The sequence below is a fragment of the Urocitellus parryii genome, chromosome 8, assembly GCF_045843805.1.
Source record: "Urocitellus parryii isolate mUroPar1 chromosome 8, mUroPar1.hap1, whole genome shotgun sequence".
NCBI classification, from domain to species: domain Eukaryota; kingdom Metazoa; phylum Chordata; class Mammalia; order Rodentia; family Sciuridae; genus Urocitellus; species Urocitellus parryii.
The window spans coordinates 15097390-15119559 of NC_135538.1; the positions used below are offsets into that span (position 1 = coordinate 15097390).

Genomic DNA, 22170 nt, shown 5'->3' on the forward strand with positions numbered 1-22170 from the left:
TAGAATACAAAAAGGGCTGGGGATGTGGCTCAGTGGTTAAGTGCCCCTGAGTTCAATCTCCAGTACCAATAAATAAATAAATAGATAGATAGATAGATAGATGGGCAGAATCAAGATCATGCGAAGTATATAGTGAATAAAATTTACAACTCAATCAGAGAGTAGGCATGGGGTCCTGGCATGCTACAATCATTAGGGCTGAGCTTTTTATTAGCTGCAGGGGCTCCTGGCAATCGGAGCAAACAGTGGCAGAGGCTCAGCAGGGAGGTGCGGGACATTCACAGGGAAGAGGCACTTTCCTTCCCCGGGGGAAGCAGCAAGGAAACAAAGTCAAACCCCAAACTTTATTGTCAGGGTGGGAAGAAATGTGTTCAATGATCAGAGCCTGCTGCATGCCAAGTGCTGGGCCTGGCATTTGGGACAAGAGAAGAGCAGCACTGGTCTCTGCCCTCACAGGCCTGGTCACCAAGTGAAGAAGTAGCTGAGCACACAGCTGGAGGTCACCAGAAGTCCCACAAACCAAAGGAGTGCACAGGAGCCTGCTCCTTCTGAGAGCTTCCCGGGGGGGGGGGCACTGGGTAAGAGGTGGTGCCCCGCAGTATCACACATGCTAGGCAAGCACAGGTCCTTCCTTATAGCACCAGTGCCCCTTGAAAGATGGCAGGGACACGTCACTGATGGCCATGTTAAGTACAGAGCTCTGGGGGACAATCTGGTGTGGGGACAGAAACCAGACCACCTCTAGAGGAATGGACAGCTGCAGATTCTTCTGATAATTCTTTCCCAAGGGGACCTTGATAAGCAGGCAGGGAGGTGACAGGGCAAGGTCATGGGGAGTGACCTCTGCCATGGCAGGAGTGCACGAACTCTACATCCTGGGGAGCGTGTCCCTGTGCCTGGCCCCATCACTGGGCTGTGAGGGCTGATGATACTTTTGTGAAATCAAACAAGCCTCTCAGACAAAGGCACATTTAACTCACCCAAACAGGGCAGCCAGGGTGCTCTTAGAAAACAGTTCTGGACCTGCCTCGAGCTCACTGACCAATGGAGGACAAGTGACTCCAAGATCCACACTATGAAGCTCTGGCTTAGAAGAGTCCCAGGACAAGCTACTGGTTGACTAGAAAAGGTACAGGAAAATCACAACAAGACATAGTTAAAAATTCTCCCCTTGGAGCAAAACTGATTTCTGACAACCAACAGAAACAATTTCAAAATCCATCCTAAGTTACTAAAGATTTAAAGGCTACATGGAATGAATGTGTATAAAGCAATAAGGTTTGGGGTGCCATCTTTCCACGTAGTGGTATTGTTCTGGATAGATAATTTGAGCCTACTCTTTCTAATGGGCTAGGTAGCAGAACCAAGGGTTACTTCCAGTAACACACAGGATGAGAGATTAAGACCACAAAGATGGTATAATATTTCTGGGGGAGATATGACAGGCCTGAGGTGGCTGGGAGCATGAGATGAGTTCATAGAAAGCACTCAGAGCCTGGTCTGCCACTTAATTCTTTCCCAAGGGGGCCAAAAAAGGCAACCAACTCCATAATATTAGCTCTGATGAGTTGTTTTTTTTTTTTTTGGTAGTGCTGGGGATTGGACCCAGGGCCTTGTGCATGCAAGAAAGGCACTCTACCAACTGAGCTATATCACCAGTCCCCTGATGACTATTTTTGCTTTGTTTTGTTTGTTGTGCTGGGGATCAAACCCAGGGCCTCACACATGCTAGGCAAGCGCTCTACCACAGAGCTGCACCCCAAGTCTTTCTATGCATTTTAACAGTGTTGAAATTATATTCCACCAAATCTCATTCCCCCACTAAACACGAGTTGTTTCTCCAGTTCATCAAACATTCAGACATATCGTCATATATGAGCTATGTGCGTGCGCGCGCGCGCACGCACACACACACGCACACACGCACACACACACACACACACCCCAATCATTCTGGTCTGAAACTAAGTAGCCATTACTATCCTCAACTCTCCTTGCAATCTGTTTTTTTAAGAATACACATTACATTTAAGGGAAAAGCACTAATTATTTTTTGGGCCAGAAAAATGTCTGTTCATGGGCTCAATAAAAAAAGATACAGGAAAGAAAAAAAAAAGGCACAGGAAATAATAAGAAAATTACAGGGAGGCGTTGTGCGGACTCACTGCCTGCTGCGGTTCTTTTCTAGATCAATGGTGCAGGGCGCGGGGCCTGCCTGCTGCTGACAGGCAGCGGGAGGCTGGGGCGGCAGAGCAGGCCGCGGAGGCTCGTGCACTCGAGATGAACTGGAGCACTCCATCACTGTCCTCAGCTTGGATCTGTGATCACAAGAAGTGCTGGGAAGGATTTATGGGCGTGTGTTTTTTTTTTTTAGCGCCGCAGAGATTCCTCAACATGGTTTCCATGTACCATTAACTGTTCACTGTCCAAATAAAGGGGGATTCTGTCTGTAGTTCTAATTCGTCAGCTTAATTATTTATTCTTCATGAAACCTTCTGTTCTTTTTTGAGTGATGTGCTTGTAGGAAAAAAAAAATTACTTTTGTTTTGTTCTGAAATACTTCAGAAAAATGAAAGGTCCCCCACTCACGTCTCATATGAAAACTCAAGTACTTCAAAAAGCCAATGGCTCTCCCGTTGGTTCCCTTTGTTGGGAGGTATGGTGTCTCGTTCCTCTGTCCCTGAGAAAGATTTTCCTCCACCAAAAAGGAGTACATTCCACTCTTCATGACAAACTTAGCAATATTACAACCACCACCTCCAGCTATCAAAACAACTGTGGGAAAAAAACCATCAGGTGTGATGATCATAAATGATGAAGAGCTGACAGCTACCTCTGTAGCTTTTTCATCCACGTGAAAGTCATTTTAATTGAGTTATTTTTAAGTGGCATAAAGGATTATAAGTGAATAATTTGCTAAGTTCTCTTATGATAACGTAGGAGGGAACACAGACTACCTCACCAACCTAGGAGCTCCACTGGCTGCCCTCTACTTGGAGGGCTGAGTTTTTGGTAATGAGCTCTTGTAGGAGGCAAAACATACTAGCCTGCAACCTTTCTCTCCACCTCTACTCCACCTCTCTTTTTTGTGGTACTGGGGATTGAATCCAGGGGTATTCTACCCCTGAGGTATACAACCAGCCCTTCTTAGTTTTTTTTTAATTTGAGACAAGGTCTCACTAAATAACTGAGACTAGTCTTAAACTTTCTTTCTTTTTTTTTTTTTTTTTTGGGGGGGAGGGTTACCAGGGATTGAATCCAGGGGGGTTTTAACCACTGAGTCACATCCCCACCCTTTTTATTTTGAGACAGGGTCTCACTAGGTTGCTTACAGCTTTGCTAAGCTGCCGAGTCTAGTTTCAAACCAGCGGTCCTCCTGACTCAGCCCGAGCTAGGATTATAAGCATGCACCACCACACCTGGCCTGGCCTGGACTTGAACTTTTGATTCTCCTATCTGAGTCTCCAGAGTTACTGGGTCAATAGGTGTGCAACACCACATCTAACTAAAACAAACAAACAAAAAGCCTGTCTTTTTTAATATGACCATTGCAGTAAGGATTTACACTTCTCTGAGATGCAAGGGTATTAAAGAGAACTTTTCACCTCTAACTGTGACTTTATAGCTTTGATGACAAACTCTTTGCCATTTGGAAGTAGCATCAACCATACCATAAGACAAGAGAAAAAAAGATGACTGAAACCTAGGTTACTGTCCTGATGGCCTTATGATGACTCTGATACAGTTGCAAACAAGTCAAAAGTGGAGGATTATATTGCTTCAGAAGTATCTGTAGAAGTGAGACAAATAATATATGAAATTTCAAACCAGACGAGATTTCCTAATTTATTTGCTGTACAACTCTATTTACTTGCAGGATATAGTTTGAAACAAGTTTAAAGGCTTTTGACTTGTTACAAAGAGTAGCCCTTAATGTCCAGATAGATATTGACACAGTATCTCAGCACCCCACCCCAGGTTGGGAATAGCTCATACAGATTGCCATCAACACTGCCCCTGCAGCTGTGCTGTGGTCTGATTCCATCATTCCGGTGGGTTAGGGCTTCTGACAGCTCACTCACTGTCTTCAGGGTCAAGCTCGATTTCCAGCTACGGCCTCTCAGGCAGCTTGTGGTCATGGTCCTACTCATGGCTCTGCTGAGAGTACATTATCCCTGCTCACCTCTGTAAGTGCTGCTCCCTTTTAGAACATCTGGAGGCACTTTAGGGAAGGTTCTCAGCACAGGAGAAGTGGCTCCCTTTCCTGTGTCCCTTTGCATCCTGGCACCTGGAACACTTTGTGTGGATGTATCAGTTTGTTGGCGTTCCCCAGATCTAAGCCTACAGAGCAGGGATTAGGTCTTTCAGGCTCAGTAACCTCAGCGTCTGTTAGACATTCAGAGGCTGTATATCATTGCAATGTAAAAAACTCCCAAAGTTCAGCCAGAGCCTCTCTCCTAGACTCTAGAAACAAGTTTCTAACTGTCTGATGGACCACTTGGACTTGGATGTCAAACACGCACCTCAACCAACATGGTGCCCATCCCAAGGCCAGTTGGCTGACTGTGTTCTGTGCCATCTTCCAGATCCTCAGGAGTCCCTTGGGCTCTTTCCTCACATTCTGCCACTTGTCAGCTCCAGTGCTTCCACTTCACTGAGTCTCCTGGCTGCAGACATCTTCCTCTCCACCTGTACTGTTGCTCTGTTGGGACTCATCACCATACCCAGGTCATAGCACCTGCCTCTCAAGGTCTCTCAGCCTCAGTCCCTTCCCCTTCCAGGAGGTCGCTGCCAGGGTGGTCCTCTGCCCACAGAATCTCCAGTACTCTGTCTATTCTCCTAACCTCTACAACCAACCTTCCCAGCCTGCCTTACTCTGTGGTCTCTGTCACCTTTGAACACCTAACTCATCTCTCACTGACGCCTTTCTTCTGGCAAACAAACAGCTCCAACTGTATTTGCTTTAATTTTTCAGGTGTTTTGGTCTTTCCTACCCCACATCCTGCTGCCTCCTGAGGGCAGCACCAGGTTTCATGCTTGGCTTATATTTCTCACTGCGCAGCACACACACAGCACCATGAACACACACTGACTGATTTGCCACTGAAAAGAAAGTATTATTCTTGGGGGAAATTGTTTTTTTTTCCTTTTCTTTTCTTTTCTTTCTTTTTTTTTTTTTTTGTGCTGGGAATTGAGCCTTGGGGCGCTTTACCACTGAGCTACAACACAAGTTCTTTTTTACTTTTGGAGACAGGGTCTTGCTAAGTTGCTGAAGCTGGCCTTGAACTTCTGATCCTCCTGTCTTAGCTTCCTGAGTTGCTGGATTACAAGTGTGCACCACTGTGCCTGGCTCCTAAGCTTTTTTTTCTTTTTTTTTTTTTTTTAAATATTTAGTTTTTAGTTGTACTTGGACAGAATACCTTTATTTATTTATTTTTATGTGGTGCTGAGGATTGACCCAGGGCCTCGCACTTGCTAGGCGAGTGCTCTACCACTGAGCCACAACCCCAGCCCCAGCTCATAAGCTTTAATATGTACAGAATATGAGAATTCTCCTTTGTCACTTTTCGCCGACTGTGCTCACAGCGCTGGCATGAGTAATGAGCTCGGCTTTATGAAGCATTTGGAAGGATGTCTGGGCTTTGGTAAGAATGGTGATGACCACGACGACGATGAGGGTGAATCTTGAAGTCAGGACCGTAACGTGTTAGTATAAAATGTGGACATCGGTTTCCACACCAAGGGCTGGGCTGCTGAGCATCCGATTTGGTGGGAGTGGTATAGTATGACAAGCAAGCAGCCCTGGTATTTGCAGGGAACTAGTTCCAGGACCTTCACCCCAACCCCTACCCAAGCATACCAAAACCCATGGATGCTCAAGTCCCTTATAAAAGGTAGTATAACATTTGCATATAACATGTACAACCCCCCCCCTTATACTCTGATCATCTCGACATTACTTTTAATACCTAATATAATGTGCATGCTGTATAAGCAGTTGTTATACTGGTGCTGGGGATGTAGGTCAGTGGTAGAGCACTTGCCTAGTATGTGTGAGGACCTAGGTTTGATCCACAGAACCAAAAATGAAAAAAAAAAAAAGTTGTCATAGTGTATTCTTCATGAAATAACAAGAAAAAAAATAGTCTGCACATGTTCAGTGCAGACACTTTTTTATTTTTCTGAGTATTTTTGACCATGATTGGTTGAACCCATGGGTGCAGAGGGTCTACTATGTATTTTGTCTTTGTTCTTACTTCCTTTCACAGGGCCCCTAACACCCTTGGGATTTCAGAGTGATAGGCACATCTTCTATCATTCATAATGAGCTCTTTGGATAATACTTGAGTTTATGCTAACGAGATGACCAGGTTGGGACCCTGAGCCAGCAGCGACGTTCACATAACCAAGTTTCCTTATGAAAATAACTTTTTTTCCTCTTTTAAGAAACTTGAGTCATCCTCCTTCCCTAGCTAAATTTTAAAAATCAAAGAACACACCCTTTCTTTTGAAAACGGGTCGAGGAAAACCTACTCATTCACCATGGATAACGCCTCTCGTGGATGGTCCCCTTGCCAATGATTGGTTTAAGCTTCTTTCAAAAGACTTTTGAAGAAGCCTCCTTTAGTTCAAACTTGTTGAACCACATCACCCTCACTGGATCTGCAAAGAATCTGGTGGGCAACCGTATGAACTAGAGGGCCCCCAACTCCACCTCAGGTCATGCGAACGAATCCTTTTCCGAGCATGGGTCCTATGAAGAGCCATGAAGCTAGCATGTGCAGACCACTGATGACTTCACCTTCCCTACACATCAGACCAACCTAATTTTATCCCTGAAACTTCCTTAACCCTGTCCCTGGGGAGGTGGACTTGAGTGCAGGGCCTTTTGTCTCCTTATGCGTGACTACGGGTGAATTACTCTTTTATTTGCAAAACTCTTTCATGTTTGGGAGCATCCTTCTGGGTGGTGGGCAGACTGTCTGGTTCAGTAACACTGAGAAGATGAGACAGTTGGGAGCTGGGTGTAGCTCAGGGGCAGAGCATTTGCGTAGCATGCACAAGGCCTGGGTTCAGTCCCCCATTGCACCCCCAAAAGGTGACAGGCTGGAGCCCTCAGTTTCACCCACCAGCCTCTAAGAATGGAGTGGATTGAGGCTGGAGATTAAAGTCTAGGAAAACTCTAGAACAAGAGTTGACAACTCTTGGGTTGGTGAGCCACCTGCAAGCTGAGAGGGTGGTACACCCAACTCCACAGGGTAGAGCTGCCTCCCACACTCAGGACCAGTACAGACCTCACCCTGGGCGGTTCATCTGTTATTTTTTACAATAACCTTTAGGGTAAACAAGTAATGTGCTTCCCTGTGTTCTGGGGGTTGTCCTAGCAAATGAGTTGAAACCAAGGTGGGTAGCAGGAACCCCATCTTTCAGTCAGTCTGGCAGAGTATGGGTAGCCCAGACTTGCCATTAGTGTCTGGAGCAGGGGCAGTCCTGTGGGACTGAGCTCTCAACCTACGGAATAGGTAGAAGATGTCAGAATTAATCGACTGATAGGATACTCAGTTGATGTCCACTGGGGAATGCTTGATTATGAATTTTCTTTTCTTTTTGGTACTAGGGATTGAACCCAGGGGTGCTCTACCACCGAGCTACATCTCCAGCCACTGTAATTTTTAATTTTGAGACATAGTTGCTTAAGGCCTTGCTAAGTTGCTGAGGCTAGCCTTGAACTTGCAATCCTCCTGCCTTAGCCCCCTCAAGCCATTGGGATTACAGATGTGCACCATGTACCTGGCTTGATTATGAATTTTCTTATAGCTGATCACAGAAGTGTTTTGTGTGGAGTGTGATGGTATAGATTGATAGTTTGTTGTTTCCTTTATAGGGGGATAGTTGATCTGTGGGTCCTTATTTAAGGATATTAATAAATTAATGTATCTAGACCTGGTTTTATAGTCTTACTGGTCAGTAACTGGTTAGGCAAAAAAAAAAAAAAAGTACCAATTCCAAAGGCTAGAAAAAAAAGGAAGATTTGTGAGTCCTTGAGTTTCTCCTAAAAATCTCCTAAAATGCATTTCTAGACTGGCTTTGAGTCTGGAACTGTAATACCAGGGAGTTTACACTGGCAGTGAACTTCCAAGATTCCATCGCTGGCTGGAGTTGGCAGGATGCCAGTGCTAACGAATGTTCTGCACTGGGCTTCCCACTGTGGGAAGGCAGAGAGAACTGGAGACAGGTTTCCTATTCTGGAGGGGTCTGGATGAACAGGAGATCCTGGGCAAGGTGACTTGGCAAGGCTAAGGATGCTCAAAGGACAAAAGTGCACTATGCCTCAGCTGGGGAGCTGTGGGGAAAGATGCAGAGGTGCCCTTGAAAGAGAAGGGAGTGTCTGGAGGTGGGAAGCACATTCTGGGGGTCATGGAGGGGCACCTGGCCCATCTCCAGTCCTGGGAACTCTGCATCCAGGAGAAACACAGAGAAGTTATTGAGGAAGCCAACAAACATGGTACACACAGTCCGATGCGCTCCACAACTGATTCCTCATATTGAGGGGACCTCAAAGGGAGACCCATATCCATGATGGATTCAGCTCCTTATATTGTCAGCTGCCAGTTTCTTCCTTAGCCTAGGAAGCATACTTAGTGTGGGCACCTAGCAAATTCTTATGGGGGCGTGGTTGGGAGATAGTGAATTTTTATTCTGGATCTCCCAGGAACTTGATAAAATTCTGGCATTGATCATTTAAAACATAAATTATTACCCTACACCTATTTTACATTGGTTCTCTGATTTTATATCAGTGAATATAGCCAGAACTAATTAAATATTTTGGATTTTCATTGATACTCCAAAGAAAAGGATACAAGATAACCAATAATCCCCAAATCATGTAACCACAAATATTTTCATTTAAGTTGATATGAATGGTTAAACATAATAGTCACATATATGTTATATACACATATTATATATTTATGCATATATAATATATACATAAATATATACATATAAAATAGATATATAATATAGGTAAACATGTACCCATATAATTTACATATATACACACACACATATGTAATTAAATTGTCCACTCATGCATATCATATTAAATGAAAATATTTGTGGTAAATTTATATATATACACACACACACACACACACACACACAAATACACACACACATATATACATAAACTGCTAACAGTTCCAGAAATTATCAATTATATGTCTTTATAAGTCACACTTCCAGTTTTAAAGGATGTGGTTTTTAAAGTTCAGCTTTCCTTTTTCATCCCTCCCACTTAACCCTGACTGACTCCAAGGATGATCTGGTTCCTTAATTTGCAAAACTGGTATTTTGGTTTATATTAATTCTGTGCTGCTTCTGATTACGTGCCTCTTAGCAAAGTATAATGAAAGTAATGAGGAGTCACAGAATAGAAAGAAGCTCTGTGAGCATCATATTATTTATGCGTGCCTCTCAGGTTCTGAACCAAGATTTATTTTAGTTGTCATTATTATACTAAGACTCCAAACGAAAAATGGGGGAAAGAAAACAAGTAGGCTATAGATGAAAGTGGAAGAGAAATGAGTATTGTACCAAGCCCTAGAAAAAAAACAACAGATCAATATGCTGATTGTAGCACTAGACCTGAAGGCACTGCAAGCACCCTGTTTCTACATATGCAGAAAGTTAAAAAAAAAAAAAAAAAAAAAGAACCTACACATGGTATTAATGAGAATGGACTAAAAATTCAGTGCAATAGTAGGAATATCTGGCAACACTAATACTCAATATATTTTCCTGGCTGAGGCTGATTTCATTGAGAGTAATTTTATACTTATGCTAAAAATAAATTTGCATATCAAATCCGGAAGAACAGATCCTCTAAACAAATGGATTAGACCTAGATGACCTTCTGTGCCAGAGAGGAAAATCTCATTTCCATGAGTCACAAAGCTTTTTACTTTTGTCAATGTGATAAATAATTTCTGGAAACTGAGAACCATGCTGGTCACCTTCCTCTCCCCTGAACATGCATAATGAAGACAGGAAGACTCCTCTCTTGGTCAGACGCAAGTGACTTTCCCTGGCGGAAGGCGTGGTTGCAAAGCAGCCAGGAGATCTAATGCAGGGACACAGTAGGTGCCTGGGCCATGTTTGGGAGAAAGCAGGAAGTTCTGATGCAGAGATAAGGAAGGACTGTGGGGAAGGGGGACTCAGGCCCAGCAGGGAAGAGGAAACAGTCAGGCATTCAATGATGAGGTTAGAGGACATTGGGACACCCACGCAGTGAAGCAGGGCTGAATGTGCTTCATTTTAAACTCATCAGAGAGACTGCAGATGTCAGGCCAAATCAGGGCCAAGGAGCCCTGGAGACAGGATGGTCGTTTGCAGAGACTTGTGCAAAATAAGCCATAAGTTTCTTTCTTTACTTATGGGGCTGGGAGTGGGAAGGCAGAAGTGGAAATTGAGGGGGAGACGGGGACTAGGTGATTTTGTTGACAATGTGTGGGTGCCGAGCTCCTGAGTGGCATTCCAGGCTAATGAGTTCTGCAGGGTCTCCCGTGGTGGGCCCTTGGCGTGTTACAGATTATACATCTCACTTCAAGCTTCGCTCGGAGAGTAACTGTTTAATTTTCTCACTATGTAACCGGCCATCAATCTCTGCAAAATGTGAGGAGTCACGAGTTTGATTTATAAACCTACAAAGGTCTGAATGAATTCGCCTTCATGTCTAACCCAGTGGAGCACGTGTACAGCCATGGATTCTAAAGGAGAGGGGAGAATGTACCCCACGGAGTTGCAAAGAGCTTCATCACTGACCTGAATCAGACCCAGCGGGCAACTCAACATTCAGCACATACTTCCACAGCAGAGGGAGTGGGGGCAAAACAAAGTAAGCTTGGCTGAACAGGGTGGGGGGAGGGGAGACAAGTGGCAGTGACTCTGCGGGGTGCCCCCCCCAAGACCCCCAATGCCTTCGGCATGCAGTCCAGTAACTCTCCACCCAGCACTGCCAGCACTGGCCGGGGAAGACATCACTAATTCCCCAAACAGGCTCCAGCAGTTTCCTGCTTTCCGGAGTCCAGCCAGGTGATGACGTCAGGGGTGCACCTGGGTAGAGATGTGGCCTGGTGAGGTCACCAGGGTGAAGACAAAGGTCACGCCAGTTGCATAAACTGCTTGTTTTGCTGCTGATCTTTAGTCCCTTGTCCCTGGACAGACTTCCACATTTTGTTGGGTCTGGCTTGGGCCAATCCCAACAGGAGGGGAAAAAATGTGTGTGTCAGCATGCAGTGCCTTCTTGTCACCCTGTGCCTCAGAAAGGTCAGGGGGCCAAAGGGAAGGCACTGCGGGGGAGACAGAGGGAAGGAAGGAACTGCACAGAGATAAGCAGAGCAGTGCAGGGCCCCAGACCCCAGAGCTCTACCACTGTTCAGGTCTCCCGCCTCCCACCTCCTGCATTTCTTTGCTCACCTGTCTGTGAGAGAGAAGCAGTCTGTCTCTCTGCAGTTGCACACCCTGACCTCTGTCCTGTGTGGCACCAACTGCCATAAAAATGCTAATTGTGAGACGGTTAACCCCGAGACCCAGATTGCTATCCTAAGCACCCATTATAGCATAACTTTATGTCCCATCTTGGTCAATAAAAAAAGTTTATGCCCTAAGTTCTTCCAGGGCTTCACTCTTTGCCATAACATGAAGTAAAACAGTCACACTGAAAACTAAGTTCAAACGGATAAATGGCTAAGAATTCAAACTTGGCCAGATACCTCTTTTTGCCAACTGTCTTGAAATGAGTCATTGTTTAAAGAATGCCTTGTGAGAAGAAGTGGTTCCCTCATCCTCTCTCTACCCTAAAAGAGTACATAAGCAGCATGCTGGGACCCATTCATATGGAGCAAAAAATCCTGAACTTCCTTTGCAGAATTTGGGTTGAACAAACATGAGACAGAGCAAGAAGAACCATGAGCAGGAGTACAGTTCTCATAGGTGCATTCTAGCTCTATGTCTTTCCTTGGGTCCCAACTCTTAAGTCATGGAAACACAGTACGACAGCAGGGATGAGCAGGTGACAGGATGGACAGGTGACAGAAGGGCCTGATCTGCATGTGCATGTGTTCTGAGTCCCTTGCAACTGTTTGGCTATACCAGGAGTATACTTCCCTGAGAACTTGGAGTTTATCATCTCCCCACTAACTGTACTCTCACATTATAAAATTGATAGCTGCCCAATGTGGTAATGTGGACTATACAGAAAAGCAAAGAGGGAAAAAAGTTGCTCATCGTATCACTGTCCCACGCTAAGGTTTTGATGTCATCTCCCTGGTCTTTTCCTGCATGGAATGTAATTTACTTTCCCATAACACCACTCCATATACTTTACTTCCCTGTGAGTGGTTTTATGTCATGAAATTTATGTCTGATGATGAAACAGGCTTTGTAAAGTATGAAAACTTAAAGACCATATCAAAACAATGTAGCCAGAAAACCAAGACCACCTACTACATATTTTTGGCATGAGATTGTTTTTTGAGAAGTTTTATAAACTATTAGGTTTATGGAGCTCTATAAACCATCAGCTTTGAGAGGATTTTGGAAATATACCATAATAGGGTAATTTGTAGAATAGAAGACTAGAGAACCTTAAAAAATGATGTGTTCTTTCCTCCCTCCTCCTAAGATCCATCTCTGATCAACTATTGGTTATAAAAGGATATTCTAAGCAGTATTGTGCTGGTCAAGAATCTGGTGCTATTTTGTAGTTTTCAGTAATAAATTGGGAAAAAACTATATCACAAAAATATTATACAAAAGAGGCAAGAGGACATGAGAAGCTTACTAGGAATGAAGGAAAACTCAGCGACCTTAAAGAAATATGGAAAACACTAGAAGGATGTGAGAATGGTAGCCAAGGCCTCAGATACCCCTGAGCTGAGGAGTCCAGGAAACTTCCAGTTTCCATGCAGAAGCCCTGGGAAGGGAAATGGATTCATGAAGCTGCTGATGGTAACTACTGGTTCATGTAGTTACCGTCGGTATTAGATTGTGTTGACCAAGGCCAACTAAAGCATTAACTAACTGTTTGGTTATTTTACCGAAGGTCAAGCAATAGTTCAAGGTAGAAAACCACATGACCTGTAAGTAAAGATGGAAAGTGAAAGTAAATATTTAGCAAATTGAACCCGCAGGGTAGAAAGTTGGGCCCTCCAGCTCTGCTGCATGTGATCTCCCCACACCAGCCACTCTGAAGATGTTTCTCCTTCAAGGAAGGACTTGCTTAGGTTGGGATTCTTCCCTTATAGACCTACAGGGCTTTATGGCCTTGCCTGCCTGAGGTACTTGACAACGACTTGCTGAGGAAAGGCATGAATGAATTAACACCAGGGAAGAATGGAGAGCCTTTCTGTTTTTTCGGGTCCCAGTTGGGACTTTCCTTCTGGAGTGGGTAGAGGGATGTGCATCTCAAGGGCGCTCTACTCAGCGCATGTGGAAATGACTCAGTGTAAGAGGGATTCACTCTGCTCGAATTTTCCCACCTGAAGAAGCCAGTCCCCCGCATGTCCCCATTCCTCTTCCCCTGGGTCATCTCAGCAGGAAATCACTATCCCGTCTCTCACATGGGTGATGAAGAGCAGAGGCATTTTGGCAGCCAGCAGCAGGGCCCAGAGTGGGGCTGAAGAAAAGTAAATACCGCTCCTAATTAGGAGATCCTGGCCTCCACTCCTGCGTCTCCCCGTCCCCACACAGCTTCCTGCTCTGTCATAGAAAGTGGCCCTCTCAGCCACCACCTCCCAGTGCCGGCTTCCTGACTTCCAGGAACCACTGGGTCAGGCCCCGCTTCCTTCCTTCTCTTTACACTGATTGTTTCAAGAGGATTTCGCCACCGTGCACTGGTGCTCACTGCGTCCCTGTGTGTGGCCACAAGAGGAACGTCGGGGCACCGTGACGTGTGATAATGGCACAGAGGGCTCCTCCAGGGACATTCCACACATTCATTTTCTAACGAGTCATAAGTCAGAGAGTGACATCAGGAGCAGGCAGCCGTCCTGGTGTGCAGGCAAGAGCCATGGTTGATAGAATTCTCATTTCCTAGAACAGCTGAGTTCTCTACCTGGCAATGGATATGCCGGTGTCAACAGGGGCACAAAGAGATTCATGTGTCTGTTTACTGGCTCCCAAGATTTTATATTACATTTTGATTTTTATTTAATGATTATTAAGTGCTCAGGAAGCAAATAAGGTATCAGTCAGATTCACGATCTTTTAGGCAGACCGTGTGCCTTGGGATTTCACTTCTGCTCCCTCTACCAGCTGTGAGCGGCATGAAGCAGAGACAGCATCTTTATGTTGGGGATCCCTGAAGTCCTGAGCGCAGGGCCTTCTGCACACTGGCTGAATGAATGGACTCACTAGGTGAGCTACTGTGGGATTCTGAATCTCACACCGTGAGTCAGGACAGATTGTGAATCAGGCTAACTTTGGCTTGGAGGATGTCCCCATGTCCTTCTCTCTTTGGGCACTCTTGTCTTTCCTACTGGTCCAGACCCTCTGGGCCTGTTCTGCTAGATTGTCCTCCTACTCCTGAGCAAAGGCCTGTACCAACTGAAGCCCAGGAGTGGCAAGCCATCACCATGGCCACTCGAGGGCATAAAAAGCAGGATCTTCTCAGTGAATCATGGCATTTGCAGGTGAATGGATGAAACTAGAGAACATCATGCTAACTGAAATAAGCCAATCCCTAAAATCAAAAGTTGGATGTTTTCTCTGATAAGTGAATGATAATCCATAGTGAGGTGGGGGGATAAGGAAGAATGAAGGAAGTTGGGTTTGTATAGAGAGGAGTGAGGGGAAGGGAGGGGTGAGGCTGTGGGGATGGGAGGGACGGTAGAAGGAGACAGACGTTATTACCCTAGATACATGTCTGATGACACTACTGGAGTGACTCTGCACCATGTACAGCCAGAGGAATGAGAAGTTGTGCTACATTTGTGTACAATGTGTCAAAATGCATTCTACTGTCATGTATAACTAATTAGAATAAAAAAATTAATTCACTAAACCCAAACAACAAAACAAACAAAATAGCAGGCTTTTCTCAATGTCCATTTTTTTTTTTTTTTGAGATGGGGCCTCACTGTGTTGCCCAAGCTGGCCTTGAACCCCTTCAGAGATTCCCCTGCTTCATTCTCCTGGGTAGATGGGACTGCATGTGCAAGCCCCTGCACCAGGCCCATTTTTGTTAATAAAGATCTACTTATTTACAATAAAATTCACCCTTTTTAGGTGTGTCGGTCTGTCGAGTTTGGCCAAATGTACAGTCATAGAACTACCACCACCACAATTAAAATCGGGGAATTTTCATCATCCCCAAATGCTCATTCATAAGCCTTTGTAATTAATCCCCTCTCCCCAATACCCCAATCCTGGCAATCGCTGACCTGACTGTACACCTCCAATGTCATCCAGTCCTGACTTTATTCAAAGTTTTCTCCCTTCAGCGACCCTGTTGCTATCCTTCCCTCCATCTGCAAACTTAGGTGCCTGGCTCTGTTGCCCCTGAACTTTCTGGGGATGTCCTTGCATCCTTCCCACTCCCTGAACACTTCCTGCTACTCAGCCAGCTGCTCACGGGTCGGTGTGTTCTGGGGCTCCTTCCTTTAGCCTGTCCTTCTTGCGCTCCCACTAGCCTTGCTCCTTCCCTTACCTAAGGACACTGTCCTCTGTGTTTCTAAAACTCACAAGGTCGGGCTGGGGTGTAGGTCAGTGGTAAAGTGCTTGCCTCACTTGCACAAGGCTCAGAGTTTGGTTCTTTGCACTATAAACACACACAAAACCCCACAAGGTCACCTTCCTGTTCCTTTCTTCAGAGTGCGGTGTCTGTATTTCTAATGGAGCCACATATTTTACATCTCCTCTTAACCCTTCAAACTCTCTGCCCAAGCTGGACTCATCCCTGGCCCTGTCAGACTGCCTTCTTCCTGGATCCTGTACATGCCCGATGGTACTGCCATACAGAGCCACCAAAATGGAAAGGTCGCTTTCCCCTGTCCCCACTACCGACAGCTGCCTTTAAAACACGCCTCAGCCTCGCTTCCACTCTGCACTGCAGTGCCGACCCTCACTGCCTTGGTCCCCAGCTGACTTAACTTGCCTCCCTGGGTCTTGATCTTTCTCTAAACTTTCTCCCCATCGCTGCCAGTGCAATCTTCCAAAATTACAAACCAGACTACGTTCTTCTTCTAATTAAGAAAACCCCACCCTCTGAGGGCTCCCCAGTGTGCACAGAATGGAGGTCAAGGCCCCTGAGGTGGGTGTTTGACATCCTTAACAACTGGGTCCCATGCTGCCAGCCCGCCCCACTTCTCAGCCTCCCTGTCACCTCCTGCCCCATCAGCGCCAGGGCCTTGCACCATCTCAGGCAGGGACACTGTGTACTTCTGTGCCTTTGAGTTGAAACCCATGGCTTCTCCAGCTCTGAGGTTGAGTCCTTTATGGACATTGTCCATCTCCTCTCTCTTCCCCTCCTCTGGGTAGAGCCTTGGCTTCCCCAGGATTTGAGAGCATCCAGACACCAGAACAGCACGCTCTAGATGTCTCTGTGCTGGTCAAACCTCTGCTGCTCATACCCACACCTCTCAGAATCCCTGTGCCTCTTGTGTGGGAAGAATTCCGCATTTTTTGACCATCCACTGATTTCCTGCAAAACAGAGCCCTATGGTTGATTGCAAAAAGCCTGTTAGGATGATTTCTGTCTGGGCTCAGGTCAGTCTGTAACAACGACGACGGTAACAATAATGAGTTAGAATGGTTTTTTGTTTCCCGCCTCATCTAGAAGCATCGCATGTGAGAAGACGCCAAATGTAGGCCACTGATGGAACCAAGGGAGGGCCCGCCTTGTGTGGCTAGAGGGAAGCCCACCATGGTGGATTTTAAGTGCTGTGATAAGCTGTTATTTCTCTGCTCATCTCCTGTCTTCTCCCCACCGACAGCCTGAAGTAACATACTGATCACACTAGAGCAATGGAGATTACTATGTCAAAAATGAGAACTCAGGTGACCCGTTAATATTCTTAGCCAGAGCTGCTCAGGTGATGTGCCCAGGAGGGAGGCCGAGGTGAGGCTCTGGTCTCCCAGCTCTTGGAGTGTCTGAGTTGACTTTGTCCAAGTCCAGCATGAGCAGCCTCTCCATTTCTGCTTCATTATTTTGATGCAAAAGGTTGAGAAGCACTGTCCTAGGCCATTCCACTGGTCACACAGCAGACAGAATTCTCCCATGTCTGCTCTTCTCTGTCCCAAGAGAATCAGTTCTATGATTTTTTCCCCAGGGTATTGGGGATTGAACGTTCAGCCGGTTTACCACTGAGCCACATTCCCAGCTTTTTAATTTTTTTCTTTTTAATTCTGAGATAGGATTATGCTAAGTTGCTGAGGCTAACCTTGATCTTGTGATCCTCCTGTCTCAGCCTCCCAAGTTCCTGGGATTACAGGTGTGTGCCACTGGCCTGGTTCCAGTTTTATGATTCTATGGACCATGAACACCTGCTCTGAGAAAACAAAAGCCCAAACTACAATAGCAGAGGAGGGTTTTTGTTTGTTTTTGTGGTGCTAAGGGTTGAACTGGGCAAGTGCTCTACCACTGAGCTACACTCCCATCCCTCTTTCGTTTTTTGTTTTGGTAGAGAAGTCACAAATACTCTCCATCACTCCCTAACACATGATTTCTAGAGAGCTGGCCGAGCACAGGGACTTTAGGCATCGAGGTAATACTGATCCATGGGGGTTTGTGGAGCCTGTGACTCACCGTTCCCACCAAAGGGTAAATAAACCCAGCACCTATGCTGGCCCGGACGTCGCTGATAGGCAGAATGAAATCCCTCGGCACGCCTTTCTTTTCAGGTTGGTGAGACAGAGAAAGGTGGGTCTTGGCCATGCAGATGGGCAAATTCCCAAAACCCTGTAAGAAAGGAAAGGAAACATGTTCATTTGTACAAATGTTGGTCTCCTGGTCCTTGCTGAATTTGCCTTCTCTACAATCTCTGTAGCAATAGTGGCTCCGACCCCCCAGCGCACCAGGAGCTGCTGTTCCTACGTGTTCATGGAGCAAGAGGCTGAAGGTGAGAGCTCATCCCGGGCGGCCAGTATTTGGCAGGTTGGGGGGGTCTACTGTTTATTTTGGACATTTTCTTGAAGAGAAGGTAGCACTAGGCTCCTGTGTGGGGGAAAGCCAAGCTATTTTTAGGCACAGCAGGGGCAGCAGCAGCTGCAGAAAGCACTTTCCAAGGCTATTAATATCCAGGACCCAGAAAGGTAATCTGGAGAGGGGCTCCCTAATGAGGCTCTCAGTCCCATCCTTCACTCAGTCTCAGTCTGTCAGGAAGCAAAGGACCCTTTGTGCTGGTTTATGAATCATGGCCATTTGATCTGCGATTACATTATAGGAATCAAGATGAGGTCACTTTTTTAAGGCTCTTATTTTTAAGGACCAAAGCCCAGGCCTGACCCAAGTTCCAAAGGTGAAAGGGCAGGAAGTCACGTGTGGTGTCTCACAAAAAGGACAGTGTCTCTGAAGCCTGCTTGTGATTAAGTGGCACACAGTGTTCCTTCGAGACTTTGCTAATTAATTGCAACCACATACTTGACACGTAACTTTTAAGGAATATTCCCTTGGTAGACAGAGATAAAAGGAATGCAATCCTCAGAGGTAACCCACATAGGAGTTCTTATGATTTGGCCCCAAACTATTTGGAACATTTCAGAGTATTATCAGTTGCAGCGGGTGGGGCATTCTCTCTTTGAAAGCCCTATTCATATACTACAAAGAATTTTGCTGAGGAAATATCACAACTGCTCTTCAGAAATGGTGCCCATAATTTTGGACCTTGAAGATCAAACATTGAAATAATGTCTATGAACTGATAAAGATTCGCCCATTTAAAGATCTGCCAGTGGAAATATTTTTTAAAAAATGTCATACCATTACCATATTAGTTCCTTAAAAAAAAGATATTTTAAAACTTAAAAAAAAAGATTAGACTCAATATTAGAATAAATGATAGTCCTAAGTAACATTATTAAAAACTCGTGGGAATAAAACGCTCACAGTTCATGACAATGACCTTATTTTACTAAGTTCATTGCATACAAATGGAAATTTCATCACAGAACAACACCATGTGCAGAGCAGTGTTTGGGAATCATTTTTTAGCAGTGTTTGGGAATGATTTTAAGAGCACACATGGAAACTTCCAAAAGAAACGAGTTGCTGACATCCTACCAAACCTGGGAGAATACCATGGTCAGCACGGGCGGTATTTAACAAAATAACAAATATGGTTTACAAATAGTTCAGGAATTAAAAAAAAAAAGATTTATGTCATTTTTTTTTGAACCAGGTATTGAACCCAGATGTGCTTAACTACTGAGCCACATCCCCAGCTCTTTTTTATACTTTATTCAGAGACAGGTTCTCACTGAGCAGCTTAGTGCCTTGGTTTTGCTGAGGCTGGCTTTGAACTTGCCATCCTCCTGTTTCAGCCTCCCATGCTGCTGGGATTAGAGGCGTGTGCTACGCTCCCAGCTCGATGTCACTCTTAATGAAGCTCTTTGGCCAGAAAGCTCGTAAAGCACTCTAACTTCCATCTTGTCATTGCCAACCTGGATGGGGCCATTCGAGGCACATGATCCTTTTGGTCATGATGGCGGAACATCCTGCAGAGCAGTGGACTGCTCTTGCCTATCCACAGAGGATGAGACAGTGGCTCGTGCTCTGGATTACGGCCACCTTTACAGTCACTTGCAAATTTACTTTTGTCATTTTCCAGAGGTAGATGATGATGGAGCTTTGAAATTGGTGAGCAACCCCAGCAACAGGCCAACGAACTACTCACATGGAAGGGAATCCCGAATGTTCCCATTTTCACACGCTGCTCTCCTATTTGCTTCACCGCGCAGCATGCTCATGTGAAGAAGAAGCACTAGAACCATCTACGTCAGACTCCACAGCTACTCAACAGAGCACTGGTTGGATGTTTCTGCAGAGTAGGTGGACTACAGGCCGTGTATCGCATACAAAAGTGACACCACCCACGACAGACACATTTAGAGTCTCAAGTCAATGATGCACATGTCAGAGGACATATGCCCTCAGATGAGGTAGTCGGTACTCTACCCCACGACGGCACTTCAACCTTGGCTGATTCGTTCAACTGGCGAGGCTGACACCTCTAGTCTTCAAGCCAAGGGAGTATTTCAAGAACCCCAGGTGTATTTCTTTTTTTCCCCTACAAGTACAACTCTTACCTGTTGAGTGTAACGATCTATTTTGGATTGTGCCTCAGGAGAGAGTTCGATATCCTTGGCTCCATACACGGCCTGGGCAATGGTTCTTATCTTTTGCACGATTGGAAGCTGGAGAGACACAGAGACAACAAAGTTGAGGACTTCTCTTTCCTTTTATTGGCACTGGGGAGGGAACCCAGGGGTGCTCCACTACTGAGGTGCATCCCAGCACTTGCAATCTTTGGTTTTGAGATAGGATCTCTCTAAGGGGCTAAGGCTGGCCTTGAACGTGTGATCCTCTTGCTTCAGTTTCCTGAGCTGCTGGGATCACAGGAACGTGCCATAGGGCCTGGCCAAAGTTGTTAACTTTAATCTGGTTGAAGAAGGAAGAGAAAGTGTGGTGAGATTTTAGATATTTGCTTAAAATTCCCGAGAGTCCCTCCTCAGCAACAGTGGCATTCAGCACAGACTCTCGTTTCACTTCAATCACTCTTATTTATTTATTTCTCCTTCAATTACTCTTAAACCACTGAATGTTCAGGGCAGAAGTCAACTGGCAAAAAAGAAGCCTCAGATGTTCAGCCAATTTTGTGCGCTTATCTAGTTGACCATTTTCTTCCACTAGAGAGTTTTGAAAATGTAGTTTCTACTCTGCTTTTTAATGGTCTTATATATCAGAATAGGAGTCCCTTAACTCAATAGTTAGTGCACATTTTAAAGAGGTTCTGGCCAGGCATAGAGGCACACACCTGTAATTCCAACAATGTGGGAGGCACAAGTTGAAGGCCAGCCTCAGCAACTTTGCAAGACCCTTTCTCAAAAAATTAAAAGGGTTTAGGATATGGCTCAGTGATAGAGCAGCTTTGGTTCAATCCCCAGTGCCAAGAAAACCCCATAACAAAACAAAATACTGGTTCATAGAAGCAGAGTTTCTCTCTGTGTGTGTGTGTGTGTGTGTGTGTGTGTGTGTGTGTGTGTGTGAGAGAGAGAGAGAGAGAGAGAGAGAGAGAGAGAGAGAGGGAGAGAGGGAGGGAGGGAGGGGAAGAGCAGGAAAAGACTATTTTAATATAGATGTTGATGTGATTGAACATTTGATTGGAAAATCAGAGATGAATCTATTATCACATGAGCAAATTATGAGAAATCCTGCAGCATGATAAGAATATGCAAAAAGACCAGATGCTGGTAAATAAGAGTGTGCTCGGGGAGATGGTGCCCACAGTGAGAGATGGAAGACCTAGGTGCAGATTGCTGGTGAGACACCAAAATTGGTCTTATAGAACAAGATTGGTTCATTAAGAAGGGAATATGCTGTAGACAACGTGATTCTTAAAGAAAAGTATTTGACAAAATTGTTCATAATTTTACTGTGGATAGAAAATACAGCAGCATGGTGCAGTTAGTGGCTTCCCTGTTTGGTGAATGATTCTTGAGCTGAGCACTGGGGGATGATTGGTGTCACCCACGCAGCAGAAGCCTATGGCTTGCCTTGGGGACTTTCCTTGGCAAGGGCCAATGGTACATTTGTATGAATAACTTTGAAACAGGGCACAGAGTTATCCAACAAGATAAAACTTAGGAAGCTGCCTCACTGGGCCGTGGCCTGTCCACTCTGGGAGAATTCAGCATAAGCTGAACTAGTGCCAGGAATGTGGTACAAAGAACCACTGTGTGAGCGTAAAGTTGAGGCTGGGCTAAAGGTCAACCTCAAGGGCAATGTCTTTCTTTATTTTTTTTTTTTGGTACTGGGGACTGAACCGAGGGATCCTTTACCACTGAGCTACATCCCCAGCCATTTTGCACTTTTTATTTCTTATCTTGAATCAGGGGCTCACCAAGTTGCCCATGCTGGCTTTGAACTTGTGACCACCTGCCTCCACTTCC

The 22170-nt window shown here is 45.3% G+C and overlaps 1 protein-coding gene across 2 annotated transcripts in view; it reads right to left on the reverse strand.

Moving 5' to 3' along the window:
• Nucleotides 1-22170, reverse strand: part of Mthfd1l (methylenetetrahydrofolate dehydrogenase (NADP+ dependent) 1 like) — a 188460-nt gene that overhangs the window by 37001 nt on the left and 129289 nt on the right. For both annotated transcript variants that reach the window (XM_026399935.2, XM_026399934.2), the window contains exons 25-26: nucleotides 20308-20415; nucleotides 17810-17962 (exon numbers count right to left, since the gene is read on the reverse strand). In XM_026399935.2, the coding sequence (XP_026255720.1) occupies nucleotides 17810-17962; nucleotides 20308-20415 (261 nt within the window). The remainder of the gene's footprint in view (nucleotides 1-17809; nucleotides 17963-20307; nucleotides 20416-22170) is intronic.